The sequence below is a fragment of the Corvus cornix genome, chromosome 1 (genome assembly GCF_000738735.6).
Source record: "Corvus cornix cornix isolate S_Up_H32 chromosome 1, ASM73873v5, whole genome shotgun sequence".
In the NCBI taxonomy this organism is placed as follows: domain Eukaryota; kingdom Metazoa; phylum Chordata; class Aves; order Passeriformes; family Corvidae; genus Corvus; species Corvus cornix.
The window spans coordinates 35685889-35703597 of record NC_046332.1 but is presented as its reverse complement, the minus strand read 5'-3'; the positions used below and the strand labels follow the sequence as shown (position 1 = coordinate 35703597).

Below are 17709 nucleotides of genomic sequence, written 5' to 3'. Positions count from 1 at the left end.
GTATTCAGCCGTGTCCTAACCTCTGGTAATACAGATCTTACCCTGCCCCAAATAGATACAGAAACTAAGTGCTTGTCAGAGAAATTATTAAGGAAGATTGCATTTAAGAGTGCTATTATCTTCCCAAGCAGGTACAGAATAGTGCACTACCTTCTTTTTTAATCTGAAAAGGTTCTGAACTAGGTGCTGTAGTTACTGCTGCTAAAAGCTCGAGTGCTCCAAACAGACTTTTGTTTGTGTTAGTCTTTTGTTCATCAGAGTCTGCTGGAACAGAGTGTTCAACCTTGCCATGGCATAGACCTCTATGCTCCTGCAGAATACCAGTTAGGCTTCTTTGGAGGTAAATTACTCCAACACTCCCACAGCATCTCTTCTTTATGACTAATAAACAGAATTAAAGTATACAAACTTTCAGAGCACAAACCACTTCAAAACACTGTTCAGGGACCTTGTTCTTGCTGTGCCAGGTTTTGTATGGACAAGGGAAGAAAAGAGAGGGTTTTTTCCAGAAGAGGTCACAGACCTTATTTGCATACAGTTTCTATGGATGAGGGGAAAATCTTTGAGGTGTGAGGGAAGACAAAGGAAAACACAGTTTGCTGCATGAATTTATGTAAGTGGGAGAGTGTAAGGTAAGGGTTGGCCTATAGACAGATTTTTATTTATAAAGTTAGTCCTTTCCTGCTTAAGGACTGTTGCCTTCCTATGGTAAATGAGCTAGGCTACCAAATTATTGCAAGAATATCATTTAACCATGAAAATGATGGGGTATTTTTCAGAAAATGTCAAACATGACACTTCCCTGAGAAAAAAAACTTTTCAACTGAGAAAACTGAAAAAGCAGTAAAATGGATTTTCAAGTTCTGCTGCATCTATGCTCCCATAGCCCTGCTCCCCCAGTTCTGCCTCCCCAGGCAACCAGCAATCAGCCAGAAAAGCCTTCTTGTCTCAGGGAAAGCTTTCTTGTGCCAGGAGACTGGAGAAGGGGAGAAAAAGAGAACAGGCTGCATGGGTCCCCAATGCAGAGTATTGGCGGTGGGGTACAATGTCAGGTACACTTCTCAGAAGGTTCCAAACTTACATTGCAGGGACCAGGTTCCTGCACCAGTTCACAACTGGTCAGCTTTTCAGCCTCCAGGGGTCTTGTCTGAGATGTTATAGATCCCAGCTCATGCCCTTGTTTAGGTGAGCACCTGAGGTTTTACCCAGCATAGGTCAGCTAAAAAAGGAACTGCTGCAAGTCAGTTAGGAGGGCATTTGTTCCAAGTGCCACCAGAGAAGCCAGAGAACCAGTGGTGGGAACTGCCCACCGACCTGGGGAAGTTTGAGTAATTAGACCCTAAGCACCATATGTAAGGCAAAGTGGCCCTCAGCCTAAGTGCTTTGAGCTGGCTCCCCAGGACATACGAATTTCCATGATTCAAGCATGACATGGTCTTGTGGGAAGATTCATCTTCTGAAAGTCTCACTTTGCCCTCAGAATGGCAGAGTGGGATGGGTTGGCCCATCAAAAGCTTTTATAGGTTGAATTAATGGTTTTCCACCTATCAGTGAATGTTTTTAAGGAAATCAGTTGTATTTTCACTCAAGCCAACTGATTTGTGTATTACATGAGCAAACATTTTGTGTTTGTTTGCAAAATCACATTTTGCAAACCATTCATCTGGCTACAGTTATGCCTTTTTAGGGACCAAAATCAGTCTGTACACAAAGGAACCCTTGACATCAGCGCCAAGCAATGTTCCTCAGGAGATCTAGCACTTGTTCCTCAGCCAGGCACGAATTTGGTGGGCACTATTCAGAAACTGAACCCCCCCTCTTTGGCCTCCATGAGCACAGCTGATAGAATGTGCCCTCCTAGTAACAGGACACCCATCCCACAGCTTCAGAGCTGCCTAGTCCCCACCCGACTTAATATTGGCATGATGGTTGGATCTTGTCTTATTTAATTTGTATCACAAAGATATTTTTAAAAAACCTATTCCCAGTTTATCCACACAAAATGGTGAGCTGTATTTTTAATGATCATATTTCTAGTGCCAACTTTTGCAGCTTATAAAAAAACTGCCCCTCAATCTTGTTTACAACATAGGATATAGTAATAAATGCGCATAAAAAGTAAGGAGAGGTTGATTTATTTTGTATTCTGGCAAGGAAATTTCCTTTCAGTTTATTAAAGTATACAGCAATCTCCTTGAAATGTCCCTACGTCTGATACTGCAGTATGCTAAGTCTCTTTGCTGCTTGATAAAGCCATTTCCTAGGTAATGTCAGCTCCGCAAGGCTACACATATAAAAAACTCATTAGAATACATCTTCCCTGCATGATCACCTTCAGATGAGAGTCCTGTAAATTTATCAGCCACGCACCTGAAATGGCTTTCAACACAGAGCTGCACCTCACTGTTTGCCAGAGATCTGATCTTGGATAAAAACTTATTTGGAACCCTTTCTTGGCTCACATAACAAAACATTGCTCCATCTTTCTTATGTTCAGTGATCAGCATCAGTTTTGTGTCACAAACATCACTAAATAAAATATGTAATGGCAGGGATGTTACTGACAGAAAGGAAGAGAGATTAATGCATTTTTTAAGCCACCTATGGAATATCAGAATTCAGATGCAGCAGGGGAGAAGACAGAAGGGATGTAATATGTGTAGGAAAACAAAGTTATTCTCAGAACAGAAAAAGACACTGAAGTTCTGAAGTACAGAAAGGCAGAGGGTGTCCAAAAGTAGTGGAAAAGGCAAGAGGGAACAAGAGTTTCTCTTGATTAAATCAGTTACTGGAAAATGTCTCCATCTAGAAGTGAAGCTGAGGCAAGAAAGGGAATATTAACTGTCCATATTTTATTTCGTCACAAGTTTCAGATTGCTTTCGCATGCAATATTCCCCAGGGATCAGGCTCCTCCTTGGACAAAAACCTAGCAAGTCTCTTCCTTTTCTTCAGATTTATATGTGCTATCCCAACATGTACCACAAGTAATTTTCCTCCTCCTGGTTTAGTATCAAGTTATGCTTCCCAATCTACTGTAGCTCCCCTATGCCCCCACGTGTTGTGTTGGCAACATCCATACAATACAGCACCAATTTGCACATTAGCATGGCCAGCATGGCTGAGACACGGACTCAGTTACAGCAGGAGGAACTCAGTGGTTTAAGTCCAGAAGTATATGCCAGCCACTCCACTCTTCCTCAAAGCCCTTCTTTGCACTGTATTCACAGCAGGAGGAAGAGAAACAGGTGCCCCGCAAGTTTAGATACAAATGGAAGGATTTTCTTGATGCTAAGACAAATGCTGATGCTAACTTTTCTGTATCTTGAGGAGAATCTGAGGATGTGGCCTTCTGCATTCAAAAATAGTGCTCTAGAAAGACCAAAAAAATTTTGTTCAATGCCTCAGAGCTTTTCCAGTGTATGTAGGAACACTTGGTTCAGTTACCACTATCATTTAAGGACATTATTGAGGCGAGAGAGAAGCAATTATTCTCTCTTTCTGACATTCAGGGACAGCATACAACAATACCAAAACCAAAGTTTTGTCCAGTGACCTCAGGAATGGCAAGAAAATTAGATTATATTAGATTATATTAATTAGATTAAATTAGATTATATTAATTTCAGTGACAATTGGATTATTTTCAGGTTGTATTGATATTTTTCTTAGTCTCTGTGTATTCCAAATATGCCGACTATTTGATTTTCTTAATTTGATTCCCATGAGAATAGGAGCTTAACTATTTTACACCTCTTGAAATGTTTTCTTTGCCATTCAAGGGTGAGTACATATCAGAAATATTTATTTTTACTATAGTTACAAAAATTCTTTCACCAAATAAAGCACAGTAAAGCCAGATAGCACTGTCATGATTTTGCTGCCCATCTGGAAGTGACAGATAAGAGCTGGATTATCCAAAAAACCCTTGGATAGAAAGGACTGAAAAATGTGCATCCCAGCTCTAATTGACACAACAACCATTTCACAGAGCTCTGACAGCACTTTGCTGTATCCCATTTGGCCTGTACCGGTCTGGATTCCTCACTGAGGACCGCTGCCTCCCTCACCCTGAGGGCATTGCTTGTACAGGCAGCAAGAGCCAAGAAGAACAGACAGTGCTGGGGGCTGCTGCTGTCTTGGCTCCTGGCACTGTATGGGACAGCTCAAATCTGTGGGGCCAAGGACAGGGGCGATGCTTGGCAGTGGAACTCAGTGGATCCCCACAAGGACTTGGTCAGCTCTTCCTGCAGTATGGCAATTCTGGCTGTGGCAGAATCCGTGGGGGTCTGAGCCTCAGTTGTCTCATAAGACTGGAATCTGCCCCTCACCCAAGCAAAAGGTAGCTCATGTCTTGCCCAAAATATTTTCAAAGAACTGCTTGTTGCCATCAGGCTGCTTTCTTGTATTCCCTCTTGCAATAATGTTGCAGCCATGGGTGATCTCAGCAGTTGTCTGATGCAGGGGAGAACACAATTTAGCCTGTGTTGACATTGATTTTGCTGCTGAAACATCATTAGGATCTTGCTTTTGATCATAATTGTTAAAGCTGTAATTCAGACTGAGGGTAGGAGAATACAATTTTTATCTGGTTTTTTTAGTGTTTTAAATGCACATCAGTAGAGATAATGTCCAGTTTTCACCCTGTTTTCTGCTCCCTTTATTTCTCTTTCCATTTTATTTCTTATTCCAAATGATATTGCCATCAGTCACTCTCACTCTCCTCCTCTTGGAAAAGGTATATGTGGATGAGTCAAGGGTTCAGGTGGCAATATTATGACCAGAATCTCTGTCATTTTCTGCTCCCTTGTTGCTGGGTTTGCAGACTTTTCTTCCCTTGATTGCTTGTTCCAGGTAAGGTGTGAACTTCAGCTTCCAGTCCAGCATGAGCCACACAGCACTTCAGGCTCAAGTGAGCTCGTTCAATATTGCTGAGCTCAACAAACAGCTCTTGGAGGCTCCTGGACTGGATGAAGGGGAACTCGCCAACAAAGCCAGAAGGATCCACTTGCAATTGTGCCTTATGTTATGGAAAGTTTGCTTTCGGAACAAAACATTTACAGCACACAGAGCCAGCACTTCTCAGTGAAACTTAAATCAAAACAGTAGAGCTGGCATAAGGAGAGACCTGATTGTTGTAATTCATCAGTTGCTCCCGTCATTCTTCACACTTGTGTAATTAAGGAATAATTTCCCATATGGTCACAAAGTAACTTTAATGTACTATTCTAAGATTCATGGTCTTGCCTCTTACTGCAACGCACAGATTCCACATATTACAGTTACTTGGGACTCAAGCCCCTGAGCTACAGATGTTCCAGCTTTCATGGTTTAAGACATGACCAATCCCAAATCCTGCCCTGCAGAGGTGAAAAAATACATATATGCACAGTCATCTGCTGCATCCATTGCCTGTGCAAAGCCACCTTTGCTGATAGTTTCAGTAAATGTGCCAGTCTGGGAGCTGCAGCAGCTAAGAAGACACCTCTACGTGCCCTGCTATTGCAGCAAGTTCAAAAGGTCCCAGCAGAGCAAGGCAAAGGACTGCTAACTACAGTAATTTACCATAGCACCAGAACAAAGATCTGACATGTTAAAGTCCTCTCTCCCTTCAGGTGGTCCAGATTCCATGTGAAGGTCAGGGGCCTGATATGTCCCTCAGGACTTTGGAGAGTGTAATCCTCTGGATAATGTTGGGGTTGAAAAAAAATTTATAAAAGCTACCCCATCAGCTTTATGCAGGATTTTGTTTTGATGCTGACATTTTTGCTTCTCAGCTTTCCATATATGTGGAAACCTAAATAACTAATCAAAATAACCCTCTCCCATCTTTTGGGATTATAAGGAGAGAAAAATTCAGAAGCATTAATATAAAATATTTAATTTCATAACATGAATACACTTTGAATAATGAGTGCTAAATGCCATATGAAGACTCATTCATTACTAAAATGTAGCTAGGTTGTTGTTTGAGTTTCAACCTTGGTGTTCAGACTTCTGATAAACTTGGAAGGATGTCTGAAAAATTACCAAGAAAACAAAATCTTTTTTTAACTGGTCAAACTTGCTGGCCAGGATGCCAAATCCCACTGAAAAAATTTTCTGCCAGTTTTACTCTCCATGCGCAGATTCAGTGAGCTTTAGCTCATGATGTTAACTTAAGAGAATTTATTGAATTACCTTCACTTTTCAGAGTGAATCCTATTCACAGTTCCTATTCTGTCAAGTTTACATTTGAAGATAGTTTAGTTATGTATTTTATATTGCCTGCCATGGAAGGGATTTCTCAGTGCTAAGCTAATACATTTTTATGGATGCTGAAGGCATGGTAAAGTCTTGTAGGTGTCAAGGCTATAATAACAGATTAAAATAGTGCTAAGATCAAATCCACAGAAAATATGGTCTATAATACAGTGCTCTATATCTGTAAACTCTTCTCCCAGATGAACTAATTTTAATGCAGTATGAAAGATCAGAAATAAGGGACAAATTTGCCTCTACAGAAAGAGGACAGTGTACTAACAGACCTACTTAAAGACCTATGGCAGTGGTCAGGCCTTCAAGAGCATTTCCTGTCCTTGTTTATGGCAAAATTTACTCCATCCATGAAGTAGCTGGATGCTTTTCCAAAATATCAGAAGATTTATTTTTTTTCTCAGAAGATCCTTAGACAACCTTATCTGTATTTTCTTTGTGATTTTTGGTGGTCCTTCGAGAAAACCTTTCCCTAGTGTGTTAAATGGAAGTCTGATTTTTTTATATCTGCTCATCTTGCTATTCACATGTGTATCTGGTGTTTTGCTCTGCACTGACTATCTTTCTGGCCAGAAGAGCATAAGGGTAGTTTTATATCAATTTTACTGGGGCTCCAGGCACCCTTGAGCACAGAACTACTTGACACCTGCTCCAAATTGGACTGGGTCCAAACAGCCTTTCCACAAGCCAAAGATCACCTTAGTGCCTCAGCACACTGTGGGCACCACAGGACAATACTGCAGGCTTTTTTCCACCTGCTTCCGAGCCAGCTAGGAGAGAAAACTTTCCAGGTGCTTGGTGATGTTGAAGAAGTGTAAGAAGTAGGCTGTGGGGCATTGTCATGGCCATTGACAGGAATGAGTTCTTTTCGTGGTGCCATTTTTCAGCTTTTGTTTTGGTGTAGTCCTGGCCATCAACCCAACATGAACATGCACAGTTCTGTTTTCCCATCTTTCTTTTACTTGATCTAGTTGTCCTTTTCTGCAAAGTGCTGTTGGCAGAAACCATTACCTACAAAACTATTATGTGAAAACTTCACCAATCATTATGTGAAAACTTCACCATTTCATGAAGATTATCCAGTCTTTAAATCTTAATTGAGGAATAAATCATCGCAAAGTTTAGCAATCTCCTTGTAAAGTATACTCAGTGATGGGAAAAATGGGACAAGTTTTCAACTTTTTTCTTAGGTATTTCATCAAGAGAATGTAAAAAGAGTAATAAAGCAAGGAAGGCATGAAATAGTCTGAAACTAATGAGGAACACTTGGTTATGATTCACCTCTGCTACAACGTTAGAAATGAGGCAAAATGTAGCCCCTATATCACTGTCTGCGTGCAAAGGCCAGCTACCAGATAAAGACCTTTTCTCTTCAAATTTCCTGTAAAGAATACATAGCAGTGTTAGAAGCTGGAAACTATTTGTTTCGACAAAATATTAATTAAGTCTTGCTAAAATCAGAAATAGATTTAGAGGTCATTTACTTATAAAACTTCCTGGGGAAGAACCCCCAATGGGATATCTGCACACAACAGAGAATGCCTTCTTGCTTTCACCCTTTTTCACTACTCTCACCTGTGTAAAATGTTGATTTTAATAATGTGATTACTGTGCTACTGTAAGCTTGAAAAGGCCAGAAAGAAATACAGTATCACGCCCACACTTAATATTGAATAAGTAAACCCATAAAAACAGCAAGAGTTAAATAGTTATCATCAACTAATGCAATGAGAATGTTTCATCATCTAACGCCTTTCTTACATTTAGGTGTGGTAATAATTTTATTAATGCAAGAGAAAGCTTTTCACATCAAAGCAGTCAAATATGGATGGCAAATTAATCTGTATTCAGTAACGAGCCCAATTCTCTTACACTAAAGTGACTGCAAATTTTTATCCTTTAATTGCACTAAAGTTCAAAGACTCATTGACCCCATTCCTCTGATTTTTCTGCTCTCTTCAAGAACACTATCTGCCTTGTACTATTGCCACCTTATTGAAGGTATTATATCTTCAATTATATTATTTCTGTAGAGATACAGAATGAAGAAATACTTGGAAAAGAAAGGAGTTAAGCCTAATATCTACCCATACTGTTTCATGAAATGGTTTTTACTACTAAGAATTTCAGTGGCAGATTTGGAAAACTCTAAGATCCACTTAAAATACAGGAAAAGGCAAACAATAGACCTTGCATGTAAAAATTGCCAATTATCGTTCTGATATCTACATTTACTCCTGTTCATCACTGAGATCCCAGGTTGCCTAATTAATTGCAATTTCTTGGCATACACATACCCACCAGACAGTCCTAATTACCCTCACTGCTGAAAATACAGATGTGAGCACCTGGCACTCCACCTTCACAGGGTGAAGTGCCTTGTCACGAGCCACTCCAAGTCAGGATGACACTCTCCTGTGTGACCTCACCAGAAGACAGCAACATGATTACAAAAATACAAAATTTTGAAGTAATTTAGATTTTGTAATCAAGTCTAGTCAACTCAGTGCAAGTATAGGGGAAATAAAAGATTTTAGTTGCATTTTCTCCTTTCCACCATCCACTCCCTGCTGTCCTGCCCTGGCTGGCAATGCCAGCATGTCCACTGTTCTCAGGAAGTTACACTCCAGAACATCAAGGTCCTCCCCTTTTTTATTAGCTGAGATGGAGTTCATTTTCCCCACAGCAGCCCTCACAGTGCTGTGCTTTGCATTGATAGCTAGAGACATATTGATAACACAGCATTTATCAAGGTTGTCTCTCCAACATTCCTCCCTCCTCAGTATGCTGGGTATGAGCAAGATCTTGTGAGGGGATACAGCCAGGACAGCTGACCTAAAATGACCAAAGGGATATGCCATACCGTATGATGTGTGCTCAGCAATAAAACCTAAGAGAAAGGTGTTGGTGTGTGCATTTTTTTGTTATGACATTTTTGTTCTGGAGCAACTGCTACATTTACTGAAGCCCTGCTTCCCAGGAAGTGCCTGGACATCACCTGCTGATGGGAAGTAGAGAACAAATATTTTTTTGATAGGCATTGGTATAGTATACTCTGGTGCCACAGGGCACAGAACCCATCTGGATCTTGAGTGAAAGTCATGAAAAGAAGCAAGGTCAGAGAACCTGAACAGGAGTTTCAGTTCCTGGGAACAAAACGTAAGGATGGAAGCCGTCATGTGCCAATGGTTGTAGCCAGCAAGACAGCAGCTATGTCTGCCTAGAAATCCTGGAAGATATCATAGGCTGGCCAGAAAGCAGAAATACCTATCCAGACTCTACAGTGCAAAAAGAGAGGAGGGAAGGAGAAGGGATGCAAGCGACAAGTTTTCTGACAGCTGTTACTCCTGTCTGCTGATCTGTACACTGCAGAATTAAAAGCCTTTTTGACTTCCTATGACCCAGGTGAATAGAATGACCTACTAAAACCTATACAAAACTGAAAAACAAGTGTCTGTAGGTGGGTTGCACTACTAATTCAGCTTTGTTGCTAATTTATTAAATTCAGTTTGATTTCACAAGTTAGATTAGGTTTTAATTTTTCAGAACTTTCAAAAGGATGAATGACTGATAAGTGAGCAGGGTGTGCCATTCCAAATTACCTATTACTTGCAAGTCCAATTCTAGAAATTTTTTGTTAGAAAAAAGGTAGCATATCTGAGAAAGATATCTCTTTTTTTGACAGTTAGAATCTACAAGATTTCTCTCCACAATCATTAAGCAAAGACCAATATCCTTTATAATGTACAATATAATTGCTAGAATTGACATCTAGTCCTTTAAGTGTAAATAGTATGCAGGGAACTCTGAAGCACTTTGTACTGAGGTAATGCAACTTGCTGTGGAAATTTGTTCATAAATTCCTATATTTCATAGAATTTAAAAAGTAAATTCCACTGTGAGACGTGACCTATCTTAATCAGCTTGGCCATCATGTTCTATTCCAGATAAAGTGTATTAGTGAAATAAGCTGTCATTGAAATGTACTTATTTTGCCGTTATATTGACATTATTTTAACACAATCTGAGCCTACACTCGTTCCAATGGCAGCTTCCTGAAAGACAAAAAGAAGAGGAATACCAGGAAAACCTCTAACTATCATTAAAGAATCTCACATCTATAAACTTCAGTTTACCTTTTACTTTCTCTTTTTCTGTAGGTTGTGACCTCATCCCAGTCCAGTATCTCAGATGGGGAGATCCCGAACCAATTGCAGCCGTCGTCTTTGCATGCCTGGGCCTGTTGGCCACGCTGTTTGTTACAGTCATATTCATAATGTACCGTGACACTCCGGTGGTCAAATCATCCAGCCGAGAACTTTGCTACATCATTCTGGCCGGCATCTGCTTGGGTTATTTGTGTACTTTCTGTCTGATTGCAAAACCTCAACAGATTTACTGTTACCTTCAGCGGATTGGCATCGGCCTCTCCCCAGCTATGAGCTATTCTGCTCTAGTAACTAAAACCAACCGCATTGCAAGAATCCTGGCTGGAAGCAAGAAGAAAATTTGTACAAAGAAACCTAGGTTCATGAGTGCCTGCGCCCAGCTGGTTATTGCTTTTATCTTGATATGTATACAATTAGGCATCATAGTTGCCCTCTTTATAATGGAGCCACCAGATATAATGCATGATTACCCAAGCATCCGAGAGGTCTACCTGATTTGTAACACCACCAACTTGGGTGTTGTGACTCCCCTTGGATATAATGGATTATTAATTTTGAGCTGCACCTTTTATGCATTTAAGACAAGAAATGTCCCAGCTAATTTCAATGAAGCAAAATATATTGCCTTCACGATGTATACCACCTGCATCATTTGGCTGGCTTTTGTGCCAATATATTTTGGAAGCAACTACAAGATAATCACCATGTGTTTCTCAGTGAGTCTGAGTGCCACGGTGGCCCTTGGCTGTATGTTTGTGCCCAAGGTGTACATCATCCTTGCTAAGCCAGAGAGAAACGTGCGCAGTGCATTCACCACATCGACTGTAGTCCGCATGCACGTAGGGGATGGAAAGTCATCTTCAGCCGCGAGCCGCTCCAGCAGCCTGGTGAACCTGTGGAAAAGAAGGGGATCATCTGGTGAAACGCTTAGGTAAAGTTTTCTAATGTGGGAGTGTGGGGAGGTGATTATGATCTTCTGAGAGTTACTAATAGTGGAAAGAAAAAGGGAAGTGTGCTAATTTCGTTTGCCTCTGCATCGGGAGTGGAGTGAGTCCTCTGTCCCACATCTGCAAGTTTTGGGTTTGATTTAGTCCAAACACTGTGCAAAAACAGGGGACAAAGCAATGGCAGAACAAAGTTGGAAGTACTGGCTGTGACAAATGTACATGAATCTAGGGAGAGAAACAAGATCTTAGGAGGAAAAAACCCAAGAGAAAAAGAAATACAACACATTTTGTTGTCCTGAATGCACCCATTTACAACCTCTTTCCCTTAAATGAACTTCGTAGTGTCAGTATTTTACCTCTAGTGACAGCAGTAAGACAACAGGGTTGCTGTTAGAGCTCCATAATCAAGGATGAGCGTTAAACACAAGAGTCATCGTGGGCAACCACTCTAAGGCATCTGAGGATTTGTTCCATATGGCTCTTCTGTTGCACATTTTATCTCCTGTTCCCTTGATTTTCCTTTCTTATACTATCTCTTCCTAATTTCTTTCTTTGTTCTCAACTATCATCTCTTCCTTACCTTTTTCTGTACACATCCTCCTAACCCTAACAAATTCAGCTGTTCACAGGCCCCGCTCTGTCTACCCTTCCTGCCACTGAACAGATACTCCCTTACTCCCTTATGAAATCTTTCTTTGTTTCTTCCTAAGGCATTATTTGAATTCAGCAATCATGAAGACAACTTGTATGTTCAGTGTATAAAAATTACCTTAAGTGAACACTAAAGAGAAAGGAGAGCTCTGGAGTGGAAACACTGCCCTGCTTCATAGATGGAACATGTAGGCGTGCACCTTGTCCAGTGGTTTGTTTTCATCCTTTGATCCTTTCACTTTTGATATGGGTGCTATGAGGATAATTTAGGTTATTTAACTTCTGGCATAAACAAAAAGTCTGTCAATATGAAACTGCAAAGATACAATTTTGTCATTCCTCAGCTACGTACATCAAGTCTGGAAGTGAAAAGTAGCTAGAGTGTTCTCCTCACTGAAACACACATGGGTTTTAGGATTGATACTATGAATATTTCCAGATATTTCATTTTTCACAACTGGAGTTGGCATGGCACAAGAACAATTTGTACTTCCATTTTTGTGGGAACCACTATTTAGACCTAAGGGAGGACTTTATTATTAATACCTGTGGGATATGTTATGCCAAAGTGATTATTTTTTTCTGTCACAATATTACTAATGATTCTCTTTCAGAGACTTTGAAGTGGTACAAAAATGGCCAGTCTATTACAAGATATTTTATACTTATGATCTGTTAATTATGGGGGTTATATTTCCTGTTTCTTTCCAGGTGCAGAGTAGAATGATATTCTAAAATGGTAAATCCTTTTTCAGATTAAGTGATGGTTACCTGAAATATCCTTTTCTGCAACCTCTATCATTATGCATAAATGACCTGAGGTATTTGAATTAGAAGCCCTATAGCAACTCTTGGGACTGTTAAAGAGGTATTCTTCAAAATATGTCTTCACTAGAAGGCATTCCTCTTTGAGATTATTATTAATTTCCCTCACTTTTGCTGCAGAACTCATTTGTCATCTTGTAACTTTTTTACTCAACAAGATGAAGTTATAGATGACAGGAAGATCTTGGGCTTGGGAAGGAATCTTTTGTCATCTGTTCAGATCTGGTTTGGAAAGATGTTACTCTAAAATCTTTATTTTGTTCTGAAAAGCAAGGAGCATACCCCATTAATAAATATTCTAAATGACAAGATGCATTTTCTTCTTTTTGAGGACTCTCTTTCATTTCTTTATATCCCTCAATGGGTAAATAATACCTGCAGTAGGGAGATATTAGCAGAATACAAAAGATCATCAACAAAGACTTCTTTTTCAATAATACTGTCTTGGGAATCACTTCAATCCAAAAAGAGCTTTGAGAGTGCCCAATATGTGTGTGTAGGAATGAAAATGGCATCAGAAAGCTGATACCTTGACATATTTGCCTGGATATGAAGAACTAGAATTTTGCTTTTGAAACTTGGGGAAAAACTTATATGTCATCAGCTGGGTTCATCAATGCACAAAACTGTAACAAGGAAGATCCTCCTAATATGTGTGTCTCAGTCCTCAGCTGATTAAACTGTGATAGTGCCACTGAGTTTAGTAGTGCTCAGTCAGTGTGTGCCTGAAGGGTCTAGGCATCCAAGAGCAAAATGATTCCATCGATCCTGGGAAATTCTCTCCAATCAATGCCAATTTGATTACATGAAAGAGAGTCCTAAAAGGTGATGAGTAAATTTAAAACAGTGCTCAGGACTTCACCTAGGTCTGGTAAAATCTCCAAGAAAGAACAGAAAACCACTGTCAGCTTCAGTTCCATTTAGTGTAGAAAATGAGCAGAGTTCCCTCATTTTACTCGATAATCAAACATTTCTTTGAAAAAATCTGGTTACACAAAGCAATAGGTTTCAAGGTATTACTCAGTACAATGCTTAAAAGATTGTTTGGATAGTTATTCAAGTAAACACCAAAGTATTCAGAATCAAAGGAAATATGCACTAGAACTACATGGCATTATTTAAATAGCTCAGAGGGGTTTTGTTTAAAAGAGAGTGAGTCACTGTTGAATTTTAAAGAAATGTGCTATTTAAGTCACCAGTGCATAGAGGGGCCTCTATCATTAACATTTCGCTTCTTGACACTAATTTATAGCACAGTGTAGTATTGCACCAAATCATTGTCAAACAGATAATGCCAACGCGCCACTCAGAGCTTTCACATCAGCCACAAATTGACAGATAACAAGACTGCTTTTGCCCAAATAAAGCAGTGCATCTGTTACAGTCCTAAATGACTCTTTGCATGGGGTGCTCTTCAATTAAGAAAATCAGGAAAGCTGTGTTGGAATGAATCTTCACATACTGAAATATGTAGAAGGAGAGAGTAAAACTACTCATTACCCAGTGAAATTAAAACCATTTCATGGAGGCTATCATGATTCAGCAGTACTCACCAAAAGATATTCTGCCCTCATTTAAAAGCGGGGCTAACAAACCTGACGTTATCAGAAGTGATTCCACAAAGGAGAATACCACATAGCTGGAGTCAAAGCTATATAATTGGTGTAGAGAGGCATCTGGAACATCTGATTCCAGTTATCTTACCAGTTAGTTTCACAGACACTAGGAAGGCCAAAAATATATTAAGTAAATCTTACCTTGAAGTACCAGGAATTATTATCACATATGCTACGCAGCCTTTTTGCAAGGGTCAAAAATACAGGGCTAATTTATCCTCTCCTCATTCTCAAATAACTCGCTATTCCATGTAAGATAAAGGCTGTATATTCCTGCTACAAGAGCTGCTATTATGATATTTCTATGATGATATTTCTATGATGATATTTCTATGATGATATTTCTATGATGATATTTCTAGTCAAGACTGCACATCAAAATGTCTCAGTCATGTTACCCTGACCTGGAGAATAGTGCAGATGTTCAAAAACTCCTCTTAATATCTTTCTAATATCATTGCCCTGGATTTCACACAAAAAAATTAACCACCGTAGTTGTTTATGTCTTCCGGAAGGTGTCTTTAAATGGGCCAAACTACACGTACTCCACTTTCCAAGCTTACAAAACTGACCTTTTAAACACATCTCCCCACAAGTACCTGCAGAAAAGCAAGATTTCTTTCCTTTAAGCAAGTAATAAACTGTTCTGAGCAACCAGCAAAGTATTAAAAATAGCCCTAAATACTGTCTTTCGCATATATATATGCTATTTAAGTCTTTAAAATCCTACCAGTATTTTTCTCAAAAGAGCGAAGCTGATAGATGCCCAGTACAAGCCAAAAGTACCCTCCTGAAACAAAACAAGACATACTATCATCTTCTTAATGAGTAACTAAGCCAGAAGGTTGAGCAGCACTTTCAATCTGTAAACCAGGCAGGTAGCTATGATCTCTCAGAAGGAAAGAATAATCACCAGCTAAGCCAGATAATGTTAGGTATATTCAAGATACACTGAATGTTTGTGTTTTGTGCCTAATTCCTCCATACAGCTGTGAACAGCACAATACTAGACAACAGAAGAAACTCACACATAAATTTCTGCACCTTATCATAGACACTTCTCTCGCAAATCTTTTTGAGACTAAAGCTTAATAACTTCGTGTGGCAGTGATACTTTATTTTACCTGAATTTACTATATGATGAAGTATTTCCTAAGTATTTAAACATAAGATATGGCTGTCGAACTAAATGTATTACTCACTTGTTTTTTAATGTATTGTCTTGTCCACTTAAAAAGTTTGTTCTGCATTGTATGATTAGAGAACTGAGAATTGCTCTGTATGCCATTTGCAGAAGTGATAGGACTGACAGCTTTCATCCAGGACTGGGGATCCCTTGTCCTAGCAAGCCAAACACCCTTAGGGGAACCACAAATTTTTTATTATATAAATCACAGTCATTGTGTTTTATCTGACTAAACTTAAACAAAGATGCTCACACATCAGGTGTTTCCTTCTCAAGTGATTCACTGGTACCTCAGAAAAAGCCATCAGGTGTCTGGGCTCACATGCTGTTAATTTCCATTCCGTGTCTCCTATGAGCGAAACATGGTAAGCAAGGTAGATTTTTTCCACTGAATTGGATTCAGTCCTGGACCACCAGTGTCTCTAGTTAGTGTATAATTAGACAGCAAGCAGTCCCAAACTGTGCCATAATGAAGTATTTTGGAAACAGGTGTCTACCATCACACTGCATGCTCTGTTTCTGCAAGGAACAGCTGGTTTTCTCCCTTATATCTTCTATTTTCCCTCTTATGATTTACTGTATCTGTTTTGTTACAATTCAAACACAACCTATTTTGGACCAGAAAATAAGAAAATATGCTTGGATCAGCCTAGAATCTGCATTCATGGTTTAGAAATATTCCAGTCGAAGCATTATATCATGCATCAGTGCACCATATTTCAGCACCAAAATCTTGGGGTGAGTTTTTTCAGAAGTCTGAATTGAATTTTCTCCAAAAGTCCTCTCTTTTTCCCTCAGGAAAATTTTAAAGCAGTACTTCTAATGTTGAATATGATTGAAATCCATATAAAATACTGAAAAAGACCAAGTGAATTGAAAACGTGAGAAACTTCTTCAAGGTTTCACTACTGCTATGCTACATTATTAAGAAAGTCCTGGAAAGACACTGAGTTTCCAGACAAATGGGAATCCCCACAAGAATAAACTTCTGTCTTGGTTACATGCCAAGGTCCCCAAGATGCAACTCATGCAATTCCCATTGGCCAGGTATCAAATTTTCACTGGTTGAAAGCCACATACATAAATAAGCAGATAGATTTGAAGTCATGGCCATCAAGCTGTGATCAATTTTAGAGTATATGTGTGCATTATCAGCATGAGGGTTTCAAAGGTAAATGTGAAAGATTCAAATTCCCTATGCCTCAGCAAGATAAGTTGCCTGAAATATGAAACAGGTCTGTTGCTTGACATAGAGCTTCTAGTCCTGTAAAGAAGATGGAGTTCAAGAAAAACTGAGGGATTTTTGTGGAAAGCTGAAGCTGTTTCTCATTCCTCATGTGTACACCCATTGAGAAAGATACTGATCCTGAGCTTCTGCCACAGCATATTCTATTGGGACACATTTTTATAGTACAAGTGCCAATTTTGTCTTCATTTATATGCAGCTTGAACAAATTCTCTGACACATTTTTAACCATGATAAAAGAACACTACACCTCACTTCCAAACTAATTTTTAAAAGCTTTTTATTTACTAGATTTTCCAGGGCATGGCTTATAGGTTCATACTCACAATTTTCATAACCAAAGGGCTGAGATACTCCTGGTGATCTGATTGGTCATACAGTACACTAAGACTTACCCTCCATCAGGTCCATTGGCTGGCAAAACAAGGCAAAACACAACTTTCCTAAACTCTAGAATAACAGTCACAGATTTCATAAAAGTCATTGGTTCTGCAGTTTCTGCAGGTAGTTGAACTGATTTAAACATGGAAAATATGAAGCTGAATATAGAAGAGGTTGTAATCCCACAGTACTGAGCTCAAGCCTGGTGCACAAGCTCTCGTATGGAGTAATATCCACAGCTTGTGAGAGATGGCAGCATGGCTTGCTTTCCTACTGGAACTTGGTGGAGCCATTCTGTCTTGTATAAAACAAACACTGATTGGGAAAAAAAGAAATAGTTATTTTCTACTCTGGTGAAAAGTAAAATTATTTTTAGTATCAGTCAATGGTAGAGGAGAGGTTTCAGCCCACCTGTCTTATACCCCTCAATACCCT

At 39.4% G+C, this 17709-nt stretch overlaps 1 protein-coding gene across 8 annotated transcripts in view; it reads left to right on the top strand.

Moving 5' to 3' along the window:
* The window catches only part of GRM5 (glutamate metabotropic receptor 5), a 246884-nt gene that overhangs the window by 205834 nt on the left and 23341 nt on the right, over nt 1-17709 (top strand). For all 8 annotated transcript variants that reach the window (XM_019286772.3, XM_019286771.3, XM_019286774.3 and 5 more), the window contains one exon: nt 10414-11353. In XM_019286772.3, coding sequence (XP_019142317.3) covers nt 10414-11353 — 940 coding nt within the window. The remainder of the gene's footprint in view (nt 1-10413; nt 11354-17709) is intronic.